The following is a 12210-nucleotide window of genomic DNA, read 5'->3' on the forward strand; positions in this document are numbered from 1 at the left end:
ATTAGCAGTAGTGCATTGCTCCAATGCTCGCTAGTGCTACCCATGTATAGCAGTAGCGTGGGCCAACCAACGCTACTGCTAACCTTAGCAGTAGCGTCGTAGCAGTAGCGCGGTTACCCGCATTATTGCTAGGCCCAAAACCAGCGCTACTGTTAGGCTTTTCCCATGTAGTGAGGAGGTGGATGGTCTAGGGTTGAGGAACGTCGGCCGGCTTAAATAGCCGGATTTGGCCTCGGGCGGCAAGCCGGAGCGGCGTCACGCAGCGGTCCCACCGCGGCGACGAAAGAGGCGTCCGTCGAACCGCCAGGTTTTAGTCCTACGTGATGGACGCGCCCGAGCTCTTCAATATCCATTTCATATTTGGGCTAAATACGAGAGGTGCCGGTCAGCTAGGTGTTTGAGGCTGTTCGAGGGGCTGTCTATATCAAAAAATCATAACCGATCAGACTGGATGGTCCATTCGAACATATGAGACCGGTTTAGGGTGCGTAGACGCGGTTAGGAGCGCCCGAATAGGATACTCCAATGCTCCATCATCGATGAATGCAGCTCGTGAGGTACTGCACCAATGACGGTTTTTTCGGAGAAATACTACACTAATTTTTTGAATTTCTTTTGAGAAATATTGCACTAATGAGGTAGGTGTCATGGCACGACCACAATCTTAAGGATCTCTTTGATTCAAAAAAATTTCATAGGATCTTTAAAGGATTAAACTCCTTAGGATTTTTTTCTTACGTTGATCGTTTGATTCGTAGGATTGAATCTTGTAGGATTTTTTCTAAGGATTCATTTATACTATATTTTACAGGAATTCTAATATCCACTCCAACCTTTTGAAAGAAATCCTTTATTTTTTTTAATGACACAACCAAACAAATTCAAATTCTATAGCATCTAATGACATGTCATTCCAATTTTATGTTTTTCTATTTCTGTATTTTTGCAATCCTATAAATCAAAGAGACCTAAACCTAGGTTTAGCGCAGGCGGGCCACTTGAGATGTGAGTGAGCACAACATCTCGGCTAATAATAGTCAGAAAAGCACACACCGGGCGAGAGACTCGTGCTCTCATGACAGGAGGGCGCCGCGCGTAGGCACGAGTCCCTCGCACGTGTCGGCGTGCCGCCACGCGGAGCGCTACAACCTCGCAGCCAGGACAGCAAGTCAAGAACCCTGACATGCAAAGCAAGGAGCGTGGAGCCACCACGAAAAGCGAGGCTCGAGTGCCTTCCTTGTCAGGTCGGCCGCTCCGTCCCTGTGGAAGAACCCCCAGGATGCCGCCACGTACACGCCAAGCACCCGGTGCCATCGCCACCGGCCCACCACCGCGAGCATGCTTTTATAAAAGCCGTCTCACCCTGCTCGTCTCCTACTGATTCTTCGCGTCTCACGGCAGTCGGCCGAATAGAGCTTTGCTTCTCCCCGAGATCTCGTGCTTCCGCCCAAGGCGTAGGAAGGCACCCACGCACGGCGACTGGTGCGTTGAGCCGGGAAGGCGAGAATGGGCAAGTCATGGGCGCTCCTCACCCACCTCCACTCCGTCGCCGGGTACGTATCCTATCCTATCCTATCTACTTGCAGATCTATGGTGTTCGACTCTTTCCTGCGGGCGAGATGCCGAGTGTTGCCTGATATCCTCTTGCCTCTTCGTTTCCTTGCGCAGGCCGAGCATCACGCTGCTGTACCCTCTGTAAGTTGATCGATCGTTTGTGATGCTTTTTAGTACTGATGGGTGATCATTGTGTTGGATGTGGCACTGACGGGTCTGTACTGTAGGTATGCGTCGGTGTGCGCCATGGAGAGCCCGTCCAAGGTGGACGACGAGCAGTGGCTGGCCTACTGGATCCTCTACTCCTTCATCACCCTCCTGGAGATGCTCGCCGAGCCCGTCCTCTACTGGTAACTTACCCAGCTACTGATTTCATTATTTTGTTGATGCCGGTGGATCTAATTATTTTGCTGATGCGTCCAGGATACCGGTGTGGTACCCGGTGAAGCTGCTGTTCGTGGCGTGGCTGGCGCTCCCGCAGTTCAAGGGCGCCTCCTTCATCTACGACAAGGTCGTCAGGGAGCAGCTCAGGAAGTACCGCGGCAGGAACAGCCACGCCGACGCCGACCACAAGGTGCACATACTCAAGGTAACCAAGGAATGTCAGTGCTCTCTGCCACGGAGGCCCGAGTTTCTTCTGTTTCTAATTGTTCCTTGTTGGGGAAAATGGAATTGCAGGCCGAGGCTGACCATGGTCATGTGCACTGAGGAGCATACAAGGGCCTGGGCACACTGGGAGATCCAGGAGCATAACCTACTGTTGTGCAGGACTGCGGAATCTTAACTATTAGGTGTATCTTGTATCTGTTGTAAGCACATCGAGAAGTATTAACACGACCACCCATGCGCTCGCCTAATAAATCAGGGCCGTCGTCTTTGATAATTTGACTTCCTGTCGCCGTGGTTTCAGATGTGGTTCTTTTTGTTGACCGAATCTCGTCAGAGTGCCACGAGCGCTCTGGTACTGCATTATACTCCCTTCATTCCATAGTGTAGTGCTTTCTTTATCCCCGTGCTTCAACTTTGACCGATTGCGGCGGGAGCAAAAATTATATCAGTGAATTCGTATTTGAAAGAAGTTTTTAGTTGTATAATTTTTTCTACCGTCGCAGTTGGTCTCGTTGATTAAATTTATAGTCAAAGTTGAACCTCGAAAAACGTAGGCGCACTATATTTTGGAATAGAGGGAGTAGCAGAAAGTTGATTCAGTTTAATACCGGATCGAAAACCTCACAAAGTGGCCATTTTACAAGGAAAACCTAGCTGAAAACCACACAAGCAACGAAGCCTCGTCGACCATAACAAGGCCACAATCGCAACAAACACACACCTGGCTGGCTCCGGAACCGCTGCTCCAACATCCCCCGCTCGCTCATATGCCTTGAAGCCTTGCTTCACGAGACGACCATCGGCAGACCACAAATGTTGTGCCAAACATCCGGGGCCGTCGCCCCGACTTCCCACAGACCACAAATATTGTGCCAAACATCCGGGGCCGCCGCCCCGACTTAATGCTAGACCAACCCCTCAGGCCGCGTCTGACCGGGCCGACGACCTCGCGACCTTGGCAGCACCAAGTCGCCACCCAAGCCATGCAGAGCTGCGAACCTATTCCATAATCTGTTGTTGCATCACCATCCGAGGCTGCCGCCTCTGGGTACTTCCATCGCCCGAAGCCAGTGCCCTGGCATCCATCGCCAACCCCTCAGGCCACGTCTGGTCGGGCCGACGACCTCGTGACCCTTGCAGCACCAAGTTGCCGCCCAAGCCATGTAGAGCCGTGAACCTACCCCATAGTTCGCCGTTGCATCGCCACCCGAGGCCTCCGCATCGGTGTACTTCATCGTTCGAAGTCGCTGTCCTGACATCCACCGCCTTAACCACGACGCAAACCTGCACAATATCTTCACGATGAGGCCTTCAGAAAGGGACACGGTGCTCAAGAACTCTAGCACTGATGGAGAAGGTGCAAGGCTGTTGCCCGGAGAGCAACACTTGTGTAATTGTGCAAGGAGCATTTCAGCCCACCACCAAACCCCATCTGTACGACTTAACGCAACAGAGCACCACGCCGTGCCATCCAACTCCTGCCACAACCACAACCACCTCACGCCCAAGTGCAAGACTTTCGCCCGGAGAGCATTTCAGCCAACCACCAAACCCCACCCGCATGACGCAACAGAGCACTGCGCCGTGCAATCACACCTTCGGCCACACGCCACAGCCACAACCACCTCAAGCCCAACCCTGTGTTATGCAACAAGCAGAAAATGAGCGCACCAGCACGGGGCGGAAGACCAATCTTCACAACCACAGTAGCACATACCTCGCCGCGCCGCCGTCCAAAACTGTGGCTCTCTGCCGCCACCATCGCCCCCCAGCCATGGCTCTCCGCCACCACCACAGCTCCTTCAGCCGAGGGATGAGACCCCAACACCTAGCCGCGGCTCTCCGCCGCCACTGCAGCTCCCTCAGCTGAGGGAGGAGACCCCAACACCCAGCGCGCCCAGCAGCCGTTGCATGCTGTCAGCGCCACTGACAACGGGGGCCCACGAGGCAGCGACGACCGCACCCACCAGGCTGCTATAAGACCCAAGCGGCCCAACCCAAGAGTTCACGGGCCAGAGTGGGCCAACTGAGGCGCCCAGCGGCTACTACTAAAGGCGACACACCCAAGAGGAAGGGCATCTAGTGGATCATGACAACAACGACTCCGCTCTTATCCCCTCCCCTTTCTCCTTCGCGACGAACCTTAGCTACCTCATTCTTGTAATCTCTCCTGTAATCGCCACTAAATCCTACCTTTGTGAGGAATTGCTGCTAGTAATCGAGATTTACCCTACCATATCATATCATCTGGTATCAGACACCAGCCCAAATCCCTTCCACTCCACTCTGGACCAGTTCGTCGAAACCCGTCGCGTGCGGCAAGCGCGTTCCCCGCTGACCGCCATGGATCGTCGATCCTGGCATTCCTCGACCGCCTCGACACCAACATGAAGGCCCAGTCCAAGGCAATCACGGAGATCCAGCTCTCAACGGCCAAGATCAACGAGCTCGTCGCATGGCGTCCCGATCTGGAGAAACGGGTCGCCGATGTCGGATCACGGGTTCCGGCAAAACCCTCGAGATTCGAACACTGGGGTGCGCGTGAAGGTTTTCTCCCTATCGATCCACGCCCTAACTCTCTAAGATCTCACAGACGAACTCGACGAACTCACAAGACAAAGAAACGAGATTTATACTGGTTCGGGCCACCATTGTGATGTAATACCCTACTCCAGTGTGGTGATGGTGGATTGCCTCTTGGGCTAATGATGAACAGTACAAGAGGAAGAACAGCCTCATGAGGTTGAGGTGTTCTTGTGCTTGGTGAACTTGTGTGAGTGAGATGCCTCTGAATGAGTTCTCCCTCTTCTCTCCCTCCGAATCCGTTCTCCTTATTGTGGTGGCTAGTTATGCTTATATAGGCCCTGGTCCTCTCCCCGAATATTGAGCGGGGAGGGAGCCAACAACGTCCAATTTGAAAGGGGACAACTAGTACAGCTTATCCTGACAAAAGTAGTCTTCTCCTGCAAAAGACTCTGGTGGTGACGCCGTCTTGGACTTCATGGTGACCTCCGTCTTGCCATCCTGCTGGTCTTGGTCTCGTTGCATCGATATGAAAACCTTTCCTTAATGCCTTAGTACACCGCGCCTGCGCTTGCCCCCTTGGCACCAAAGAGGAAACAAGGACGCTGCGCGCGCTGGCGCCCGCCTGGCACCCGCCTGGTCTCGATCGTCATGGCTCACGTCATGAGGACCTCGCGAGGTTTGCCTTGCCTTGATCTCTCCGCCCCTCGCGAGCCTGCCTGGCAAGGCCGCTCCTGAGGAGGTCTTATGTCGTCCGCCTCGCGAGGCTTGGCCCCTTGCGAGGGTCTTGAATACCTCGTCGATGAAGATGAGTCGTACGGACCCGCTAGCTCGGCCATGCCGTGGACCGCGGGCAGGCAAGTCTGGGGACCCTCATTCCCAGAACGCCGACAGTAGTCCCGGGCCCAAGGCGCGCTCGGGCTTGGCTTCGAGGCGAAGCCAAGGGTCAAGCACGGAGCGCCGCGGTCCCCAAAAGCCTATGGCCTCTGTTGACGCGTGGCGGTTGATTGGACGTGAGTGTCTCCGCTTCCCCACACTGCCTCGGCAACTGCCCGATTTGACAAGTCCCTGCGACAAGCAACAATTCACCCCGTGTTCCATGTTTCACTCCTCCCGTAAGCTCTCCTCCCTGGTACGACTGCTAAAACTCACCTTCCACACTGCTTGGATGACCTCGCTATCCCAGAAGCTGTTCTTCAGACCCGCTGGCGTAAGTACAAAAACGGCGTCCGTGAACAAGTGAAGATACAATGGTCAGCTTCTTCCAATCTGGGCATCACTTGGGAAGATAAAAGCAAGCTTGATGGCCCGGTTCCCGCATGCGGAGGCTTGGGGGCAAGCCTCTTCCCAAGGAGGAGGGGATGTCAGCGCCCCCGGCAATGGGGACCCACAAGGCAGCGACGAACGCACCCACCAGGCTGCTACAAGACCCACTCGACCTAAGCGTCCCAACCCAAGAGTCTACGGGCTGGAGTGGGCCAACTGAGGCGCCCAACAGCTACTACTAAAGGCGACGCACCCGAGAGGAAGGGCATCCAGTGGATCACGGCAACGGCGGCTCGGCTCTTATCCCCTCCCCTTTCTCCTCCACGACGAACCCTAGCTACCTCATTCTTGTAATCTCTCCTGTAATCGCCACTAAATCCTACCTCCGTGAGGAATTGCTGCTAGTAATCGAGATTTACCCTACCATATCCTATCACATGCCGCAGTGTCGTCACTGCAACACGCCAGGGGGCCCCCACCGCCAGATCCGGACGCCAGGCGTCAGATCGAGGCGGTCGACCTTAGCATCGCCCTGTACACCCTTAGCAGAGAGTAGGAAGGAGCAGTGCCACCACCTTGCTCGAGGCCGCTGCCCCGGTCTGCCTACGTCGGCGAGAGCACCCGCCGCCGCCCAGTCGCAACTAGGAGTGGAGCTCCATCCAGGACCGAAGATGCACGCCACATGACAAGGAGGCCCCCTCGCCGCTGTCCGCCAAGCAGGCTTTGCCCGTCGGCATCCCCCAGCGGTGGCAAGGGAGCGAGGAAGGAGCGGGGAGTGGGGACGGCGGCGGCTTGGTTATGCCCGTGCCGTCCCCCAGGAGCGACGCAAGCACATGTTGATCTTTAGAGCAAGAGTCAATTATACCAACGGTGCTTGAACTTGGCGCAAAAAGTCACTTTAGTGCTAAAACTTATGTTGTACATTGAACCGGTGCAACAACTTGGCTTAGGCGTGCAAATACGGTGCAAAATTCAGCTGAATACGCCCACATGGCTGACTAGGCACCGACAGCGTGGCGTGAGTCCACCGTCAGCGACCCAATGTTGGAGACTTGTGGCCCGCTTCTTTGCGAAAACACCCTCAACATTTTTCTACTTACAAAAAAGCTCGTGACTTGGGATTTTTTTTGCAGGGATTGGGTAAAAATAAGTAATTGTCTCAACATCCTACATACGTTATATGAGAAAAACAAATTGGTAAACCGCGGACTCGGACTGAGGACCTGTTGGTACAGGGCGTGAGCAAAGCCACGCCAGCCTGGGGAATTTGTTGTCCCATATGAATACATCTCTTTTATACCATTTTCGTTAAAGAATGTAAATTAAGATTTTTGATACAAGTTAAAAAAGATGGCTTAGGGACTCGAACTAGTGACCAGATAAAAACCGGGCTTTCTCGTGACAAGGAAACTTCTGAGGGTATTTTCGCAAATTAACAGGGCACACGCCATGCATCTTCCTTCCTGACAGCGGGCCCTATGTCACGTTGGCATGCCTAGTCAGCCATGCAACGTATTCAACTATGATTTGCACCGTATTTGCATAAAGAAGCCAAGTTGTTGTACCGATTCAATGTACACCACGAGTTTTGATATTAAAGTGATTTTTCACACCAAGTTCAAGCACCGATGGTGTAATTGACTCTTAGAGCAACTTGAGCCTATAGATCAATCGCAGATGTGGTTTTAACATGCCTCATCTTGGACGTATGTCTCAAAACATGGTAGTACCTCTACACCTTTATGCGTCAAGTGGTGATCTTGTATAACTGCATACTCTTGCTTTACAATTTACATGGTAGAATTTTTTATTTGCGTCAGTATAGCCTACCGTATCTCAACAACCTCTAGGTCGAAATAATGGTGAGGGCTTTGATAAATCATTCTTCTCTTGGATCTTTGTTCCAAAAAGCTTGGGAGTTCTTTTTTTGCATCTTGTGGCCGAATATGTAGGATATTTAGAATGTCAAATATCTCCTAAATAGGTCAATATCTGTGGAACGTGCAGAAATAATGAATTATCATAACATAATGACGGTAGTGGCACAAAACATTAAAAAAGAACTCGGGCGACAGTGACTAGCCGCTGTCACTTTTATTTTAGTTAAGAAGAAACAACCCAAGCACACACACTAGAAAGCAGGGTAGCGGCACTAGACATGAAAAATTAAACAAAGGGTGAAATGTAAAGAAAATAATAGTTGCATACATATGTGAAATTGTGCGACACAATAATACAATGGGCTTAATACAAATTTTCCATCAAGCATCTACATTTTGACCATGTTCCATGATGTGTTCGTTACTCCTCATTTCAGTCGAATTTCTTTAAGAAACTGATTATATGGGCACTAATTTCTTCTGGTTTTTCTTCATTTATGAAATGCCCGACATCTTTCATTACCACCACATCGTCCAGTAATGGAACAAACTTCTTGAGGCCACCTTTGTTAATAAAATCATGTGCGCCTGCAACATGGTATGACAAGTCCACATCACCAACTATAAACTTGGTTGGTACCTTTATCTCAGCTCCGGTCCATGGCGACGTGAGTTCCCATGTCCTAAACATAGACCAATTATGGTTGTTAGACCAAAACATCGTGTGTCCAACTGTCCTAGCAATCCTTCTCTACAAACATACATATGTTTGGGAAATCTATGGTAATTACATTTATACATTGTTGGTTTTATAAGACAAGATCACAAACATTGCTGAAGAACAGGAAAACTGAAGTCTTGGACAGGTAAATTCAATATGGAAAAAATGTTAAGCTTGGAATCATATTTTAAGTTTGGGTATTCATATTTAGGTTACGGTGATAGTTAAAGCACACTAATCATCGGATAAAAATATCTAAAAAAATAAGGAGTCAGAGAAGTAGCTTAATTACTTGTTCAGGGCACGGTAGTAGTTCAATGCCCCAGTGAAGCCAGACTTGTCAAACTGACTCGCGTAGTATTTGATGTCCTCCTCCGTGATCCAGCTCGGCAAGGGCACCTCATCATCTGGTGAGCCCCAGCCGCTCTTGGGGATAAACAGAGGGCCAGGAGTTCGATAAGTGAAAAACTTTCTTAGCACCAGCTCCGTGCCGAGCCGTGCGAATTCTGCTTCAATTGCCCCAGGCTCCTGCAAATTAGCACTAGCTCACTCATGTTTTTCTTCACATGCAACAACAAGAACAGTGTATGTGAACTGGAAGGAAATGGCTTTAGTTATGGCCGGCCACACTGGAGCAGATGCTGATACCAGACGTGGGTTTCAAACAGTTCTTTACTTGGTCGCGAAACTAGAGGAGCATCAAGCAGTCTTGAGCAATAGTAGATGGGTGGGGAACAAAATAATCAAACCTAACTTGAGAACCAATGCCTTCATCACTCCCCGGTGATTGGAACCAAACTTATATACGGAAAAAACAACATTTGTTAGCAGCCAGTCACGTGGCCTGTCTTGCAAAAATCGCTAGGTCTTTATAGTTTGTCCCAGACTTTTTTGTTGTTTGACTCTACGTTCTAAACAACCTTACAGAGGATCCACACACAAAAAAAGAGAGAGAGAAAAACCTTACAGAGGAACAGAGAAATGTAAGAATTTGATACCTAACTTAACATGTTGAATTGAATCCTATGCGGAAATAAAAAATACATTATTATAAAATTTATAATAGACGTCGTCTTCTTGCATCATAGGGAAACAATTCCTTTCTTGAAGGATTAGGTGCATTACATCGTTATGAATTTTCGTACACGAAACATTTCCTTTGAAATTGTATGCAAAGGAGATCATAGGAAAAAAATCCTATGATTTTCAACCTTGCAAACCGAAAAACTCTGCAGTAAAGAAAATCTAAAATTCATCCGCAATTTCTTTGAACTAAAGAAGGGCTTGACGGTTTTCTAGCATGTAAAATGTTTATCTGTAATAGACCCAATTGTTAACAAACTTCTGCGAGAAGTGCTACATGGCTTCAGGTTTGGTCGGCACAAGGACTGTAACCTGTGGTAGCACAACAATGAACAATTTTTTTTTCTAAATGTTTGTTCATAGTTTTCATGGTTATCCATCGGGCATCGAGAGTTTTACATGGCATCTATACATACCTGGATACGGCAGATGTAGTACTCGTCCCCGTACAGAGCCTTCAAGCCGTCGACGGGCTTCCTCGCGGGGCTCCGGGGACTGAAGGGCACGCTGAGGGCGACGAGCGCCTTCACCCTGTCCGGCCGGAACAGGCACAGGCTCCACGCAATCATGGCGCCCCAGTCGTGCGCCACGACGAACACCTGCTTCTCGCCGAGCGAATCAATCAGAGCAACAAGGTCGCCGACGACGTGCAGCGCCGTGTACTGGTCCGGCCCGCCGGGGGGCGCGTCGGAGCCGCCGTAGCCGCGCATGTCGGGCGCGACGGCGCGGTAGCCCGCGGCGGCCAGCGCGCGCATCTGGTGGCGCCAGGTGTACCACACCTCCGGGAACCCGTGCAGCAGCAGCGCGACCGGCGCGCCGGCCGGGCCGGCCTCCGCCACGTGGAGGCGCACGCCGTTGGTCTCGACGCTGCGGTGCGTGATGGCGCCGTCGGAGTCCATCTCTTGGTCGGCGGCGCGCGGCGAGGACGGCGGCGGGAGCACGCAGGAGCAGCAGCTGGCGCAGAGCTCGCTGAGGCAGGCCCTGACCATGGATGTGAAAGCACGCGACGGGACGGACCGCACTATAAGGTGTGCGCGTGTGGGTGGGGCGCAGGGGTATAGTCGTTGTGAGGGCGGCCTGACGAGCGAGGTGCGGTTTGGAATCGTGTTCCGCATGGCACCGCTGTACGCCAACGTGTAGCATTATTGCTCTACGACGTACGATAGTTTGGCTGTCGGTCCGTGGATTTTGGTAATCCTTTGCACATGCATTAGTAGTACGACAATACTCTGCCAGTTGTGTTGTGCATTTTATAGTAGGGTGTGAAATTCTTAACTGCCCTCATTAGCAATGGACAGCTGTGAAGCACCCAGCTTTTTGGTCATACAGCTTTGGCAGAGTATTATGATAGTATAGTGACAAGAACAGACAGACCAAACATAATCAAAAGAAAGACTTGAGACTTGTAACAATAAAATAAGACGACGTGCATACTGGTGTCGGCGTCCATGTTCGCCTGTGGTGCCCAGCCCAGTTCAGAGTTCAGACAGCCTGTCTTGTTATTCAGTCGTCCTCCTGCGAGCTGCACATGGCTGCAAAGAGAGGCCGGCCAAGACGGCAGCAAGCAAGCAAGCAGCACAGGTTCAAAGCGCAAAGCTCCGGAGACAGTATACGCGGTTTGATTGCGAACTCGATCGTTGGGTGGATAGGGTCGGATTTAGTAAGAAACTGAGAGCATGGTCCGTGGGATTCGTTGTTTAAGCAGAGCGAGTGGGGAGAAGGTGGGGAATTGCTTAGCAGTTGTGGATTAAGAGCACTGTTGTTTAAGCTAAAGCGGCGAGTAAAGTTTCGAGCACGAGGAATGCGGGGCTGCTTTTGCCCAGGGGCGCGCTGTGGCAGTATGATTTAGAAGCATGTTATTTCTCGTCAAAGGGCTAAACAAAGATGACAAATCATGGGTTTTCATGACACGTCCTCCTTGCTGGTCCGTCAACGGCGACAGAATTTCCTGACGGTCTTTGGGCGGTGATCCTCTAATTCACGCTATAAAGCTACTCCCAGGAAGGGTATTTCTTACACTTGGCGCAGCATCCTGAAGGGCTTACAGTTATTAAAAAGAGGCATTATATGGAGGGTTGGGAATGGTAAAGGCATAAAAGTCTGGACTGATCCATCGATCCCACAAGATGGCACAAGAACAGTAATATCACAAAAAGGACACAATCTTATAACGAAAGTCTCGGAACTAATTGACCCTGCCACAAGCTCATGGGATGCAAATCTAGTCCGACAAACCTTCCTACCTGAGGATGCAAATATGATCCTGCAAATACCTATCCATGAAGATATAGATGACTTCATAGCTTGGCACTATGACAAAAAATGTATTTTCTCTGTTAAATCGGCATATAAAGTGGCGGTGGATATTCGCGATCAGGAATCCCGTTTAGGTCTGACATCTTCTTCTAGTGCAGATAATGTTTCCAATTGGAAGAAACTATGGTCGCTGCCGCTGCCAGGCAAGGTGCTATATTTCTTGTGGAGGATTACCACCTACAGTTTGCCATTACGAACAAAACTTCAACGCAGAGGTATGAATATTGACACCATTTGCCCTCTGTGCTTTAGACAAGA

The 12210-nt window shown here is 50.8% G+C and overlaps 2 protein-coding genes across 3 annotated transcripts; one reads left to right on the plus strand and one right to left on the minus strand.

Moving 5' to 3' along the window:
- The first annotated feature begins 1356 nt into the window (after positions 1-1356).
- On the plus strand, positions 1357-2437 carry LOC125521563 (protein HVA22). 2 transcript variants are annotated; one of them, XM_087536770.1, is made up of 5 exons: positions 1357-1553; positions 1669-1695; positions 1782-1904; positions 1978-2128; positions 2233-2437. In XM_087536770.1, exons 1-5 carry the CDS (start codon positions 1507-1509, stop codon positions 2260-2262), a joined length of 378 nt encoding a protein of 125 aa, XP_087392896.1. In that variant the 5' UTR covers positions 1357-1506; the 3' UTR covers positions 2263-2437. The 2 variants fall into 2 exon arrangements, with proteins under 2 accessions (XP_087392896.1, XP_048542585.1); XM_048686628.2 differs by having other exon boundaries at positions 1359-1553; positions 1978-2143.
- A 5700-nt stretch (positions 2438-8137) lies between these two features.
- LOC125522754 (epoxide hydrolase 1-like) lies at positions 8138-10766 on the minus strand. Its single transcript, XM_048687787.2, has 3 exons — positions 10053-10766; positions 8846-9081; positions 8138-8515 (listed from the first exon to the last, which is right to left on the minus strand). The coding sequence occupies exons 1-3, from the start codon at positions 10749-10751 to the stop codon at positions 8266-8268; spliced, it is 1185 nt and encodes a 394-aa protein (XP_048543744.2). The 5' UTR covers positions 10752-10766; the 3' UTR covers positions 8138-8265.
- Between the last annotated feature and the right edge of the window lie 1444 nt (positions 10767-12210).

This window comes from Triticum urartu, chromosome 7A (assembly GCF_056163025.1).
Source record: "Triticum urartu cultivar PI428250 chromosome 7A, HENAU_Tu73, whole genome shotgun sequence".
Lineage (NCBI taxonomy): Eukaryota > Viridiplantae > Streptophyta > Magnoliopsida > Poales > Poaceae > Triticum > Triticum urartu.